This window comes from Bufo bufo, chromosome 7 (assembly GCF_905171765.1).
Source record: "Bufo bufo chromosome 7, aBufBuf1.1, whole genome shotgun sequence".
Lineage (NCBI taxonomy): Eukaryota > Metazoa > Chordata > Amphibia > Anura > Bufonidae > Bufo > Bufo bufo.
In genome coordinates, this window is record NC_053395.1 from 28,606,917 (window position 1) to 28,620,793 (window position 13,877).

The window sequence follows — 13,877 nt, forward strand, 5'->3', positions numbered from 1 at the left end:
AACAGGCACACCACCCCCCTTCACACAGACACAGGGTCTGCTCCCTCCCATCTAGGATCCTGTTTGAAAAGTTATCCTGTCCCACGTCAGGGGCGGGTGAAAAGAGGACAAGAGGGGAGAGAGCGGGCACACAGCACTCTGGAGACTGTGCCCGCAGGATGACTTGGCCGCTCGCTCTCCTCCGTCCGTCTAAGATGGCATCCTGAGTCACCTGGTGGCACACTTACCCCCTGAAGGAACATACTCAAGAAAGGTTAGATGCCCCGAGATATACCGCACTTGGTGCAGATGTATGTGACGACGCTGGCACCGATACGCACTACGATACATACGTGCAACATGCCTGCACGCACACGTTATGCCATACGATGATATGTAATATCATTAGAACATATGTCACTTGGGGCTTGGATGCAGAACCAAAACATGCGTGTCAATGACATATGACACCTAAAGACAGAAATTCCTATCTACGGACAAAATATGTATTACATTTAGAAACTGGGACACGTGTCGCTGCACATACGTGTGCGTGATCTGGACTCGTCGTTGAAGGGAGATGAGGGCTACACTTTATTTTCTTCTGCTTTGTCTACTTCCCCAACGTGCCAGCTCCAGCCCAGCCAGGGGGCATTTTGGCATCTGCCCTAACCAGCTGAATGCCAACCTGTGGGTGGACGCCCAGAGCACCTGTGAACGGGAATGTGAAGCTGACCAGGTAAGAAGGGGTTAAACGTGCTGAACCCGCTTTTCGTTCAATTTTTTTATGAAATGTACGCTATATGTCATTCTGGCTGGTGACGCTAACACAGGATAGTATGTCCTTGTGATAGATGTAGCAGAGGTGAGCTAACGTGCGGCACAGCTCTCTCTATCATAGAGTTAAAGGGCAAATTCAGCTTTGCTACTTCTGTATGTATAGTATAGGGCTAAATTCCCATTTGCAGAGGAGTTCCTGGCAAAAAAAAAAAAAGGTAAAATGTGGCTGCAATTTGTGTCTCTATCTATCTATATGGCTCCTTGCAGACGAGCGTGAGCGGAATATGTCTGGATGCGTTCAGTGAAAAATGTGCGATTTCACAAGCAAGTTCATTCAGTTTTGTATGCGATCGCGTTCAGTTGTTCAGTTTTTTTGCGCGGGTGCAATGCAATTTAATGCGTTTTGCACGCGCATGATAAAAAACTGAAGGTACACAAACAACATCTCATAGCAACTATCAGTAAAAAACGCATCGCATCCGCACTTGCTTGCGGATGCAATGCGATTTTCACGCAGCCCCATTCAATTCTATGGGGCCAGCGTTGCGTGAAAATTGCAGAATATAGAACATGCTGCGATACGCTCATGTACACAGACACATTGAAATGAATGGGTCCGGATTCAGTGGGGGCGCAATGCGTTTGCATCACGCATTGCACCCCGCGCAGAATACTCGCTCGTCTGCAAGGGGCCTATATCTCACATCTATCTATCTAATATATATCTGTCATCTATCTACAGGTAAAACTCAAAAAATTAGAATATCGTGCAAAGTTCATTTATTTCAGTAATGCAACTTAATATATGGGATAGGCCTCCTGCACACGAACGCGTGCGCCCCGTGGTCGTGCTGCGGGCCGCAATGCACGAACACCGTCCGTCCGTGAATGGGTCCGCAATCTGGCCGTTCCGCAAATGATAGGACATGTTCTATCTTTTTGCAGAACGGAAGTACGGGACGAAACCCCACGGAAGCCCTCCGTAGTGCTCCCGTAGGGTTCCGTTCCGTGCCTCCGTTCCGCACCATTCCGCATCTCCGGATTTGCAGACCCATTGAAGTGAATGGGTCCGCATCCGTGATGCGGAATGCACACGGAACGGTGCACGTGTATTGCGGATCCGCAAATGCGGTCCGCAATACGGCCACGGAGCGCACACGTTCGTGTGCAATAGGCCATAGACTCATTACAGGCAAAGAGAGATATTTCAAGCCTTTATTTGTTATAATTTGGATGATTATGGCTTACGGCTTATGAAACCCAAAAGTCACAATTTTGAGGTACCCTTTGCTCAGGGGGTATGGATTAATTAGCTGACTAGAGTCTGACACTTTGAGCCTAGAATATTGAACCTTTTCACAAAATTCTAATTTTAAGCTGCATTACTGCAATTCCTTTTAGTTTGCATTACTGAAATAAATGGACTTTTGCACGATATTCTAATTTTTCGATTTTCACCTGTAACTATTATCTTCTATCTATCTATCTAAGCTACAATCATGTTGTGATATTTTCGTGGTGACATGTTAGTGACATGTGGCAGTGACACGTTATGTTTACAGATTCGTTGCACAGATTTCAGCGTGTGAAAACCCAATTACATACATGGGAATGGGATTGTTTCTGCAGCATGAGCATGCTTTTCTGCAAAACCCATTCAGACAGAAATTTCTGCAACAAATCTGCCGCATGTGAACATGTGAGGTCTCTGAATGTATTAATGATAGAGGACATCACTGTAATGATATCTCACTGAACTTCCTTTTCAGGATTGCGAACCATTCGAAAAATGTTGCACCAATGTTTGTGGACAGCAGAGCTGTGTGGCGGCCCGCTACCCTGACTCTGGCCTGCCAGCCCCTGGTTCCGTCCGTCCTGCCAGCTGCGCGGGTTTTGTCTGCGCCCAGCAGGGTTCTGCCTGTGAGATGTGGGAAGGGCGTCCAGTCTGCCGCTGTCGGGAGCGGTGTGGGAAGCAGCCGGGGTTCACCTGTGCCTCGGATGGTCTGACTTATTATAATCGCTGCTACATGGACGCTGAGGCTTGTGGTAGAGGAATCGCCCTGGATGAAGTGCCATGCAAATTTGTGTCCTCTTGGCCTCTCACCACTACCGCACCTTCAGAAACCACCCTCCAGCCAACCCAACCATCAACACCCTTGGAAGTGCCACTGCCACCAGCCTTGTACCATTCACCAGCACCACAGTCGGTGGTCGTCGGCGGTACTGTAGGTCTACAATGTGAGTCTAGTGGCCGCCCACGACCTGAGATCCTCTGGGAGAAGTTGGGTGAAGGTCCCGCTGCACCACTCATGCGACCAGACCAGATGTATGGCAACCTTGTGGTGACCAATTCTGGCCAGCTTGTCATCTACAATGCTCGCCTAGAAGATGCGGGCATTTATGTCTGCATGGTGCGAAACTCTGCGGGAATTGTCCGTGCTCAGTTCCCACTCTCTGTGGTGAGGAAGGGCTCATCTTCAGGGGCTGCAATGAACCACCGTACAGTTCACCCCTCTGAATGTCTCAAGCCCCCAGATCATAGAGACTGCCAAGGTTTTCGAGTCCTTCGCTGGTTCTACGACTCCCAAAGTGGTGACTGCCAGACCTTCTATAACAAGGGGTGTTCAAGCGGAACGAACGTCTTTCAAACCTATGATGAGTGCAGATCATCATGCCAGCCCCGTCCACCAGACCTTTGTACGCTACCGCCTGTAAGAGGACCATGCAAGGCTCTGCAGTGGAGGTGGGCTTATAGTCCTCTCATGCGTCAGTGTTTCTCTTTCATTTACGGTGGGTGCCAGGGCAACCAAAACAACTTTGAGAGCCGAAAAGCGTGTGACGACCGCTGCCCTCTGCCCCGTGACAAGCAATGCCAAGGTTGCCACCTACGAGGACGACTTGTGCCTAGCCTGTGCCGTAGTGACTTTGTGATTGTGGGAAGGCTTGAAGATTCTGGTGAAGAGCGAGTGGTGAGGGTGGTCCTCATTGAAGTGCTAAAAGATGACTACATGGGTCTCCGACTTTTCCATACCAAGTACCTGGAAGTGACATTGGGGGATGGCGGGGGAGGCGGGTGTGTGTGCAACAACCTGGCAGGTTCGGGAGACAGTCAGCTCTTGATCATGGGGGAAGTACAAGATGGCATGGCTTTATTAGGACCCTCAAGTTATGTCAGACCCGCCAACGAGAAACGACTGAGGAAGGTCAGAGACATGCTTGAAAAGGGAACATGTCAGATGCTGAACCGATTTCAGGACTGAAATGACAAGGGATTTTATGGAGTCCCAGACCTGCTAGACTGGTGGTCTTCATGACAGAGGAGGGCAAGTGATCCCAGTGCTGGTGACCAATGGACGATCGAACTCGATATTGTCTCATGCCTTAATTATGTCACTAGTTCCTGCTGACTTTATAGGCTACAATCTCATGAGTATTGCATTAGCTCACAGGATGCGCCCTCCACAGGGTTCTGGTGAATGTATAAAGAACTGGTAGAAGGAAATGCAGTAATTGAGTCCTTAAAGGGGTTGTCCAGACTCTTAAGAAAATAATCCACACAGGAAATGTTATAAAACATATACAGTCATGTGAAAAAATTAGGACACCCTTTGAAAGCATGTGGTTTTTTGTAACATTTTTAATAAATGGTTATTTCATCTCCGTTTCAACAATACAGAGAGATTAAAGTAATCCAACTAAACAAAGAAAACTGAAGAAAAGTCTTTTCAAGATCTTCTGTAAATGTCATTCTACAAAAATGCCTATTCTAACTGAGGAAAAAGATAGGACACCCTTGCCCCTAATAGCGAGTGTTACCTCCTTTGGCTGAAATAACTGCAGTGAGACGGTTCTTGTAGCCATCTACCAGTCTTCGACATCGGTCTGAGGAAATTTTACCCCACTCCTCAATGCAGAACTTTTTCAGCTGTGAGATGTTTGAGGGGTTTCTTGCACGTACAGCCCTTTTCAAGTCACCCCACAGCATCTCAATGGGATTCAAATCTGGACTTTGACTTGGCCATTCCAGGACTCTCCATTTCTTCTTTTTCAGCCAATCTTTGGTTGATTTACTATTATGTTTTGGGTCATTGTCATGTTGCATGGTCCAGTTCCGCTTCAGCTTTAATTTTCTAACTGATGGTCTCACATGTTCTTCAAGCACCTTCTGATACACAGTAGAATTCATCGTGGATTCTATGATGGTGAGCTGACCAGGTCCTGCTGCAGCAAAGCAGCCCCAAACCATGACACTTCCACCTCCATGCTTCACAGTTGGTATGAGGTTCTTTTCTTGGAATGCTGTGTTTGGTTTACGCCAAACATGTCCTCTGCTGTTGTGTCCAAATAATTCAATTTTGGACTCATCTGTCCAAAGAACATTATTCCAGAAGTCCTGGTCTTTGTCAACTTTATCTCTGGCAAATGTCAGTCTGGCCTCGATGTTTCTCTTGGAAAGCAAAGGTTTCCTCCTTGCACACCTCCCATGCAAGTTAAACTTGTACAGTCTCTTTCTGATTGTAGAGGCATGTACTTCTACATCAACAGTAGCCAGAGCCTGCTGTAGTTCTCGAGATGACACTTTAGGGTTTTTGGAGACCTCTTTTAGCATCTTGCGGTCTGCTCTTGGGGTGAACTTGCTGGGGCGACCAGTCCTGGGCATGTTGGCAGTTGTTTTGAAAGCCCTCCACTTGTAGACTATCTTCCGGACAGTGGAATGGCTGATTTCAAAATCTTTTGAGATCTTTTTAAATCCCTTCCCAGACTCATAGGCTGCTACAATCTTTTTTCTGAAGTCCTCTGACAGCTCTTTTGCTCTCACCATGGTGCTCACTCTCACTTCAACAGTCAGGAGCACACCAAACTAAATGTCTGAGGTTTAAATAGGGCAAGCCTCATTCAACATGCAGAGTAACGATCTACTAATTATGTGCACCTGGTGTGAGATCTGAGCCAATTTAAGAGGGAATACATGTGAGGGTGTCCTATCTTTTTCCTCAGTTAGAATAGGCATTTTTGTAGAATGACATTTACAGAAGATCTTGAAAAGACTTTTCTTCAGTTTTCTTTGTTTAGTTGGATTACTTTAATCTCTCTGTATTGTTGAAACGGAGATGAAATAACCATTTATTAAAAATGTTACAAAAAACCACATGCTTTCAAAGGGTGTCCTAATTTTTTCACATGACTGTATATATTTGGAAAAACGGGCAGCACTCCAAAAAGTAAAAGGAAAAAAGAGAATTTATTCACCCATGCAGGCAATGCAATGTTTCGGCTCAATGCTGGAGCCTTCCTCAAGGCTTGAGGAAGGCTCCAGCATTGAGCTGAAACGTCGCATTGCCTGCATGGGTGAATAAATTCTCTTTTTTCATTTTACTTTTTGGAGTGCTGCCTGTTTTTCCAATTCCATATACTGGGTTTGCTCATTCCCAATAGGGCCAGCTGCACCCACTTGTCTCTTTATTAGACGGTGCTGCCACTTTTTTCTTATATATACAGTACAGACCAAAAGTTTGGACACACCTTCTCATTCAAAGAGTTTTCTTTATTTTCATGACTATGAAGGCATCAAAACTATGAATTAACACATGTGGAATTATATCCATAACAAACAAGTGTGAAACAACTGAAAATATGTCATATTCTAGGTTCTTCAAAGTAGCCACCTTTTGCTTTGATTAATGCTTTGCACACTCTTGGCATTCTCTTGATGAGCTTCAAGAGGTAGTCCCCTGAAATGGTCTTCCAACAGTCTTGAAGGAGTTCCCAGAGATGCTTAGCACTTGTTGGCCCTTTTGCCTTCACTCTGCGGTCCAGCTCACCCCAAACCATCTCGATTGGGTTCAGGTCCGGTGACTGTGGAGGCCAGGTCATCTGGCGCAGCACCCCATCACTCTCCTTCATGGTCAAATAGCCCTTACTTTCAAAGTTTTCCCAATTTTTCGGCTGACTGACTGACCTTCATTTCTTAAAGTAATGATGGCCACTCGTTTTTCTTTACTTAGCTGCTTTTTTCTTGCTATAATACAAATTCTAACAGTCTATTCAGTAGGACTATCAGCTGTGTATCCACCTGACTTCTCCTCAACGCCACTGATGGTCCCAACCCCATTTATAAGGCAAGAAATCCCACTTATTAAACCTGACAGGGCACACCTGTGAAGTGAAAACCATTTCAGGGGACTACCTCTTGAAGCTCATCAAGAGAATGCCAAGAGTGTGCAAAGCAGTAATCAAAGCAAAAGGTGGCTACTTTGAAGAACCTAGAATATGACATATTTTCAGTTGTTTCACATTTGTTTGTTATGTATATAATTCCACATGTGTTAATTCATAGTTTTGATGCCTTCATAGTCATGAAAATAAAGAAAACTCTTTGAATGAGAAGGTGTGTCCAAACTTTTGGTCTGTACCATATATATATATACATACATACATATACATACATATACACCATTACATAGTTGTCCCCGGTTTCCCATATTGATCTATCCTAAGGAACGGACTCAGATCGGCAGGAGTCCCACCACCCCCACCCCCATCAGCTTTTTAAAGAGAACGTGGAGCTTGTGCGAGGATAGGTCATCAATATGGGAAACCGGATAACACCTTTAAATCTCCCACCGCTCGGTTGGTCCCAGCTGGTCCTGCAGTGATGATTTCACGTACATCAATCACATGACCACTGTGGTTAATCATTGGTCTCACGGGTGATGCTTTCATATACAGTACCGGCGTGGCAGAGGATTAGCGGGTAAGTAATGGCTAATTATATATATTTTTTTGTACTATACCATACGTTATATTGTAGACAACCCCTTTAAATAGTTCACTTTGGACAATCTCTTATTGTCCCCTGACAATAAGCTGACCACAGGGTGTCCTGCTGCTGGAGCCACCTGTGATCAGCTGTAATCTGTGAGTGAATTTGGCAGTAAGTGTTCAGTTCTGCTGCAGCGCCACCACAGGGGAAATGGAGCATTACACAGACCATTTAAAAAAATGGGGTGGATGGGTCCTCCAGAGTGAGAGAAGCTCTTTTCAGCTGCTCTTCTTTCTGGCTAATAGTTGAGAGTAAGAAAGGGCACCCTATTAAAGGGGTTGTCCCATGATGACAACTTATCCCATATCCACAGGATAGAGGATGTGTCTGATCGGTGGTAGTCTTACCGCTGGGACCCCCGGCCGATCACAAGAATAGAATCCCGTGCTCCAGGTTTGAATAGAGCAACACGCATATCCACCACTTCATTCAAACAGGGGAGAATGGGCCCCCAATCTTGTGATCTTGATTAGACCCAGCCTCTATTGTGTAGATAGGGGATAAGCTGTCTTCATGGGATGACCCCTTTAACTCAGAATTCCGGACATCCCTTTTAATACCAAGGACAGGAGGAGGTGTAACTTTTTAACATTGTGTGATGTATGACCAGCTGTTTTCTATGTACATTACATTTTTAAGGAGTTTTTTTTTATGCCAAATGTGTTTGATAAGACTGCTGCAGCTTTTCGTTTTACTATACCTATTATGTATCTTGGTGACTTTTCTGTTATTTTGATAATTTTATATAGACTTTTTTTACCTTTCTGATGTTATAAATAAATTAAAATAACCCTTTACTCAAAGTGGCCAAATGTCCGAAATTTCAGTTCAAAGTGGCTAAATGTCCCATCTATTATTATATAATGTAAGGCAGTGCGTTACCACAAGTGGCCACACGAGGGCGCACCATACTTAAAGTATAATTTTTTTTATTTATTTTTTTCCTTATTGTATTAGACTCTTCTGAAGACTCTTAGACTCTGCCACTTTAAACTATTCAGAATTACGCATTAAATATATAAACTGAAGTTGAGGGGGTTATAATACATTTTTGTAGACACTAGAGCATTATCCACCCTAAAGAAAGTGACAATCAGGTGTGATTTTATTGTTTTTTTTTCTTTTATTACAATACATGCACTGCACATAATTATACAGAAATGTATATATATATATATATATAGAAACCTCATCAAAGGTGCATTTGTCACAGCGGTGTATAATGGCTTTCTTCACGTAGGACCATATGACCCTGGGTCACATCTTACGGAAGATCAAACACTTGTTATTTGCTGGCATGTCCACCTGAAAGACAGCGTAAGAGTCGGAGATCAGTGGCACAAGGGTTGTGCGTCACATGACAGGGGACAGGGCAATGGTTAAACGTAACCTTGTGAAGCGGGGGAGGCGCAGCCTGCAAACATTAAAATGCTTTTGTGTCTGGCAATGTGATAGATATGTAGACCATTAACCTCAAGTATTACAGCAGCAATGTGCTGGATGAAAGTCTGTTTTTACTAGAAACAGTGCCACCGTTGTCCACAGGCTATGCCTGGTATTGCAGCTCAAGTGAATACTGCAATACCAGACACAGCCCATGGACAAAGGTGGGGCTGTTTCTAGGTAAAATGCAGACCCTTTTTTCTAATCTCGGACACCTCTTTAACATGTAATGGTAATGGGGGTCACCATCTTCCCATGTTGGAAGTGCAGAAATCAGAACAGGTTTTTTTTTTTAAAGGGAAAGTCAAAAACTGATCCTTGTGTTGTAATGCTCGTTACCAAATTATTTGAGCCTCTATGGCAGGGACCAGCAACCTTCGGCATGCCAGCCGTTGCAAAATTACAACTCCAAGCTGCTCGGCTGTCCTCAAAAAACCCATAGGAGAGAATGGAGCATGCTGGGAGTTGTAGTTTCACAACAGCTGAAGTGCAAAAGGTTGCTGCTCCCTGCTGTATGGTCTATAATATATTACCGTCATGTCAGAATCTGACAATAATGGAGGTCAAACATGTGGATATCAACCTAACCCACCAGTATCAGCAGGAACAGCCGACCATCTAATGTGTATGGTGGTATCCCGACTTGTCTGCAGATGTCGGAGGAAAGAAAGATCACGTATGCTGGATTATAACACAACGTAAGCCACCGCCAGATGTGTCTGACAACAGTTTATTCCCTTCTACCCATTAAGAACACATGCACGCTCAGCTGCATCAAGCATGCATGTGAACTGGGAGTTAAGAGGCATAGTTGTCAGCGTGAATGCCATCTAAGGTGTATGGCCCTACCATTCTCTCCAGTGCCATCCCGCAGGTCTTTGCCAACTCATGCAGATCAGACGTATCCCAGATTCCCCAGGCTGGATTGCTGCAAAACGAAAAGTTATATCAGAAAATCCTATACAGCGTACAGACAGCACGGAGTCTATAGATTAAAGGGGTCCTCTGCGTAATAACGCAGCCTGAGATGAAGAATGGCATGACGGGATTGCTGCTTTCCCTTCTCTGCTGTGAACACAGTGCCAGTCTGAGCCGTGTGGCATTCACTGCCAGGATACACAGCCTGACAACTACGGAGCTGAAACGGGGTGGAGTTGTCAAGCTGAGGGCCCCTAGCCACCATCATGATGCCAAACTAGCACTGAGCTGGAGACAGAGAAGGGTCAAGGAGGCTTGGCATTACTAAAACCAAGCTTTTCTAATCTGACCGTCATATTTAGCAGAATATATATATATATACACACACACCGTATAACCATGAGGTCTGATTAGGATGGGCAGTGATTGGGTATCCAGAAATGGATAATGATCACCTATCCTGAGGATAGGTCATCAATATTAATTAACGGATAACCCCTTTAAGATTATGCTTACATTACGGCTGTCGGTCTGTGGCCTCCGTTTGCGCTATGCATTAAACAAACGCCTCTGACGGATGTCGTACAGTGGCATCCGTCACCTGCAATACCAAACGCAGCCACTATACAACGTATGACGCTATAGTTGGTGTGTTATGAAGAGGCCACAGCACAGCCACCCACCAATCAGATACTGATGACCTATCCCGAGGACAAGCCGTCAGTATTTCATTCCTGGGAAACCCCTTCGAGACCAATGATCATGAATCAGATTGACACACACTCTATATGACAAAGTCTGGGTACATCCAGTACCTTGTTAAACATTACCTGTCGACTAATGGAGACCACCCTTCAAATGTACACATCACTGACATAAGCGTATAGCACACCAGGCAACAAAGTTAGGAATGTGGAGAAAACAGCGAGGATACGTTGAGTAATACCTGTTTTTCAGACTCTGGTGGAAAGCAATATTGCTCTGCGGGGTGAGGATGCCATTGACAGAGTACGGCTGGGGAGACAACAGGGATAGTGATTAGAAGTAAGATCTAAAGCTGAACAGATGGCTCTAGGTATGGCCATTGTACTGTATGGCCCTTTAAATAGAAGCACCCCAATCCTATCACATATGGGAGCGTTGGTTGGTTTGGATGCGGACTGTCCTAGCTATGGCTAGCTGATACTTAGTTGTTGGAAAATCACTAGATTTAGATCCTTTGATTTAGACCCCTGGGGGCCTTTCTGGCAGACACCCCCTCCCCCAGAGTGCGACCTGCAGAGGGAATCATACTTGCCTGATCACCACTGCCTCTGCTATTTTTCTGGTCTCCCCCGTGTCAACATCCAGTTTGACATGGGTCACGCAGCTGCTGCAGCCAATGACTGGCCCCAGCAGTGACGTGCCCCCCCCATCCATCATGTCACGTGAGACAGGGGGGACATATCACCGGTGCGTGCAGTCATTGGCTGCAGAAGACAAGTGACGGCAGTCGGGAGTGAAAGCAGCTGAAACCTGCTTTCACTTCCAGCTGCTATCTCTCCCGACCCAGGATATCTCCCAAAGAAGAGGAGATAATGCTGTGATTCAGGTCTTGTTTAAAAGCTTAGATTGTCAGCTTTCAAACAAGACAGGCCCATATCACTACGGATCCTGAGATATGAGGGGTTAAAGCAACCCTCACCCTGCTTCCTGAGCTCTGCTCAGGCTGAACTGTTAAGTCCTTTCCTCAAAGCCCCAGTAGAGATCGACCAAAAGGGGTTAAGCCACTATGAGCTCACTGCCACCAATTTTTGTTCAGGTTGGAAAACCCCTTTAAAATAAGTTTTCCATCTTCAGGGACCTTTCGGACAGACCCCCAACCCTTGTGGACGAAACTATGGAGGGAATAATATTTTTCTGCTCCCTGCCTTTGGGTTCCAGCTCCTTCACTCCCCTGCCACTGCTGAAGAGATTCTGTCCCCCCATGTCAACATCCGACCACAGAGGCCACTGGGTCACGTGATGCAGGGGGAACGCGCCACCTCTGCGGCTAGTTATAGGCTGCAACGGCTGTCAAACTAGAAGCTGACACTTTGTGGCCGGAGCAAGTAAGTAGGCTTCCCTCCGCAAGTATGGCTACATGGAGGGGGGGGGGGTCTGCCTGAAAGACTCCTAAAGATGGAAAACCTCTTTGAGGATTACGTTCAGTCTATACCTTCAGCTATTCACGTCACAATACTAGAGGTCGAGCTTACCCCATAGGTGAGCAGAACACCTCCAGGTCGTAGGACATGGCCAGCCCCGTGAAACAGACCCTGTAAAAATTGTCAGAAAATATATTAAATGAGCGTCAAAATATAGAGATTCTCTTCATAGGTATGGACACTTTTTTGGATATAATATGCATTACATTTTTGGGGAACAGTAATGGGGTCCACACACAGGCCACAAAGTGAAAGCAGATTCTAAACATGAACTGAAGCGGTCACCTGGGTACAGACGGGTTCAGATATATGAATCATGTTGATGGAGACAACCAGGTCCAGTGAATCCGGCTCCACGCCCCACGTCTTCCAGCTCAGAGAGGCATCCAGGGTGCGGGGCTGCTCCACATTTGTAAGGGACGACTTTGAGATGTGTTCGGTTATACTACAGAAACAAAAAATAATGCAAATATTGAGTAAAAATAAGAGCGAGAACCCATAAGACTCTAGTTTAACCCCTCCCTGCACCTTAACCTAATAGTACGTCACAATGGCCAGGGAGATGACGCCCCTTGTCCTGCTATTGAATCTAGGTAAGTGTCCATACTGCAGAACCTATGATTTTGGTGGTTTAACCCCTAGGTGGTTGGATGGAGGGGGTGCCAATGGGTTGCCATGGCAACTAGGGTCCAACAAAGTCTATAGCCTATAGATTAGCTTGGCATATTGAGGATATAACTCCCCCACCCCCATCCCAAAAAAAAAAAAGACTAATTATGCAACTCCAAGGGGTTCTATAAAATATGGCTCGCCAGCAAAGAAAATCGATACAGAACCATGCCTGGTTATTAAAGGGTTAAATGCATCTTGCATCCTCTCCTTATGGCACAGTACAGCATGGCTTGCTGAGGCTTGTAGTTCCACATCAGAATCCAGCTCTCATCCCTCAGCGACCCTATAGAAAGTGAGTTTGCCCACAGTAGCCAATGGGAATCCAGCTTTCATTTCTCTGCCACCTAACATAAAGTGAGTTTGCCCAGAGTAGCCAATCAGAATCCAGCTTTCATTTCTCAGCCACCCTATGGAAGGTGAGTTTACCCATAGCAGCCAATCAGAATCCAGGTCTCCTTTTCCACTGAGCCTATGCAAAGTGAAAGCGGCGACCTGATTGGTTGGTTGCTACGGGCTTCATTCTTCTTTCCCCCACTCGTTTCCTAGCTAACCTCATCCCCGTCACATGACCCGCTGTGACCACATGACTCACCTCCGCAGGCAGCGCTGGTCCACCTCAGAAGGAATCCAACGCGCGTTGGGCAAGGCCTGGGCGAAATGAGCTGCGTGCTGCCCAGTGCCCGATGCCACCTCCAGTACCCGCACCACAGGAGCTGCGGGGTTGACATACTGCCGCAGGACTTGGAGGATCGGCTCCTTGTTTCTGTCCGCGGCTGCGGCCACTAGCATCCTTCCGAGTTTCAGGGTGACGGCGTGCCTTAATGGGCGGAACTACAATTCCCAGAATCCCACAGTCATAGCGAACTACAGCTTCTTAAAGTGACAGTACCACAGATTATTTTTTTTCTTTTTTTTTTTTTTACACTGACCATGGAGGGCGCTGTCCTCTCTAACCTCAGAGGAATCATTACAAGGTAGAAAAAACTACCTGTCAGTGCAGCGCCGAAGACACCCACTGGACCACCATTCACTAGCTTTCAGATATGGTTTCCGCCACCTAGCCTTAAAAAGCGTTT

The 13,877-nt window shown here is 45.8% G+C and overlaps 2 protein-coding genes across 2 annotated transcripts; one reads left to right on the forward strand and one right to left on the reverse strand.

Annotated features, from left to right (window-relative positions):
- Positions 1 to 559: 559 nt before the first annotated feature.
- Positions 560 to 4,019, forward strand: WFIKKN1 (WAP, follistatin/kazal, immunoglobulin, kunitz and netrin domain containing 1). Its single transcript, XM_040441421.1, has 2 exons — positions 560 to 718; positions 2,529 to 4,019. The coding sequence occupies exons 1-2, from the start codon at positions 560 to 562 to the stop codon at positions 4,017 to 4,019; spliced, it is 1,650 nt and encodes a 549-aa protein (XP_040297355.1).
- A 4,668-nt stretch (positions 4,020 to 8,687) lies between these two features.
- METTL26 (methyltransferase like 26) lies at positions 8,688 to 13,630 on the reverse strand. Its single transcript, XM_040440739.1, has 6 exons — positions 13,394 to 13,630; positions 12,415 to 12,574; positions 12,181 to 12,240; positions 10,890 to 10,957; positions 9,875 to 9,953; positions 8,688 to 8,887 (listed from the first exon to the last, which is right to left on the reverse strand). Exons 1-6 carry the CDS (start codon positions 13,588 to 13,590, stop codon positions 8,840 to 8,842), a joined length of 612 nt encoding a protein of 203 aa, XP_040296673.1. The 5' UTR covers positions 13,591 to 13,630; the 3' UTR covers positions 8,688 to 8,839.
- Between the last annotated feature and the right edge of the window lie 247 nt (positions 13,631 to 13,877).

What these genes read in the sequence shown, in the direction of transcription:
- WFIKKN1 (XM_040441421.1), top strand. Translation starts at nt 560, where the DNA reads ATGAGGGCTACACTTTATTTTCTTCTGCTTTGTCTACTTCCCCAACGT. An exon ending in GGGAATGTGAAGCTGACCAG is followed by an intron (nt 719 to 2,528) that starts GTAAGAAGGGGT and finishes CTTCCTTTTCAG; the next exon opens with GATTGCGAACCATTCGAAAA.
- METTL26 (XM_040440739.1), bottom strand. Translation starts at nt 13,590, where the DNA reads ATGCTAGTGGCCGCAGCCGCGGACAGAAACAAGGAGCCGATCCTCCAA. An exon ending in CACCAGAGTCTGAAAAACAG is followed by an intron (nt 9,954 to 10,889) that starts GTATTACTCAAC and finishes TTCGTTTTGCAG; the next exon opens with CAATCCAGCCTGGGGAATCT. An exon ending in GGATGGCACTGGAGAGAATG is followed by an intron (nt 8,888 to 9,874) that starts GTAGGGCCATAC and finishes GCTGTCTTTCAG; the next exon opens with GTGGACATGCCAGCAAATAA.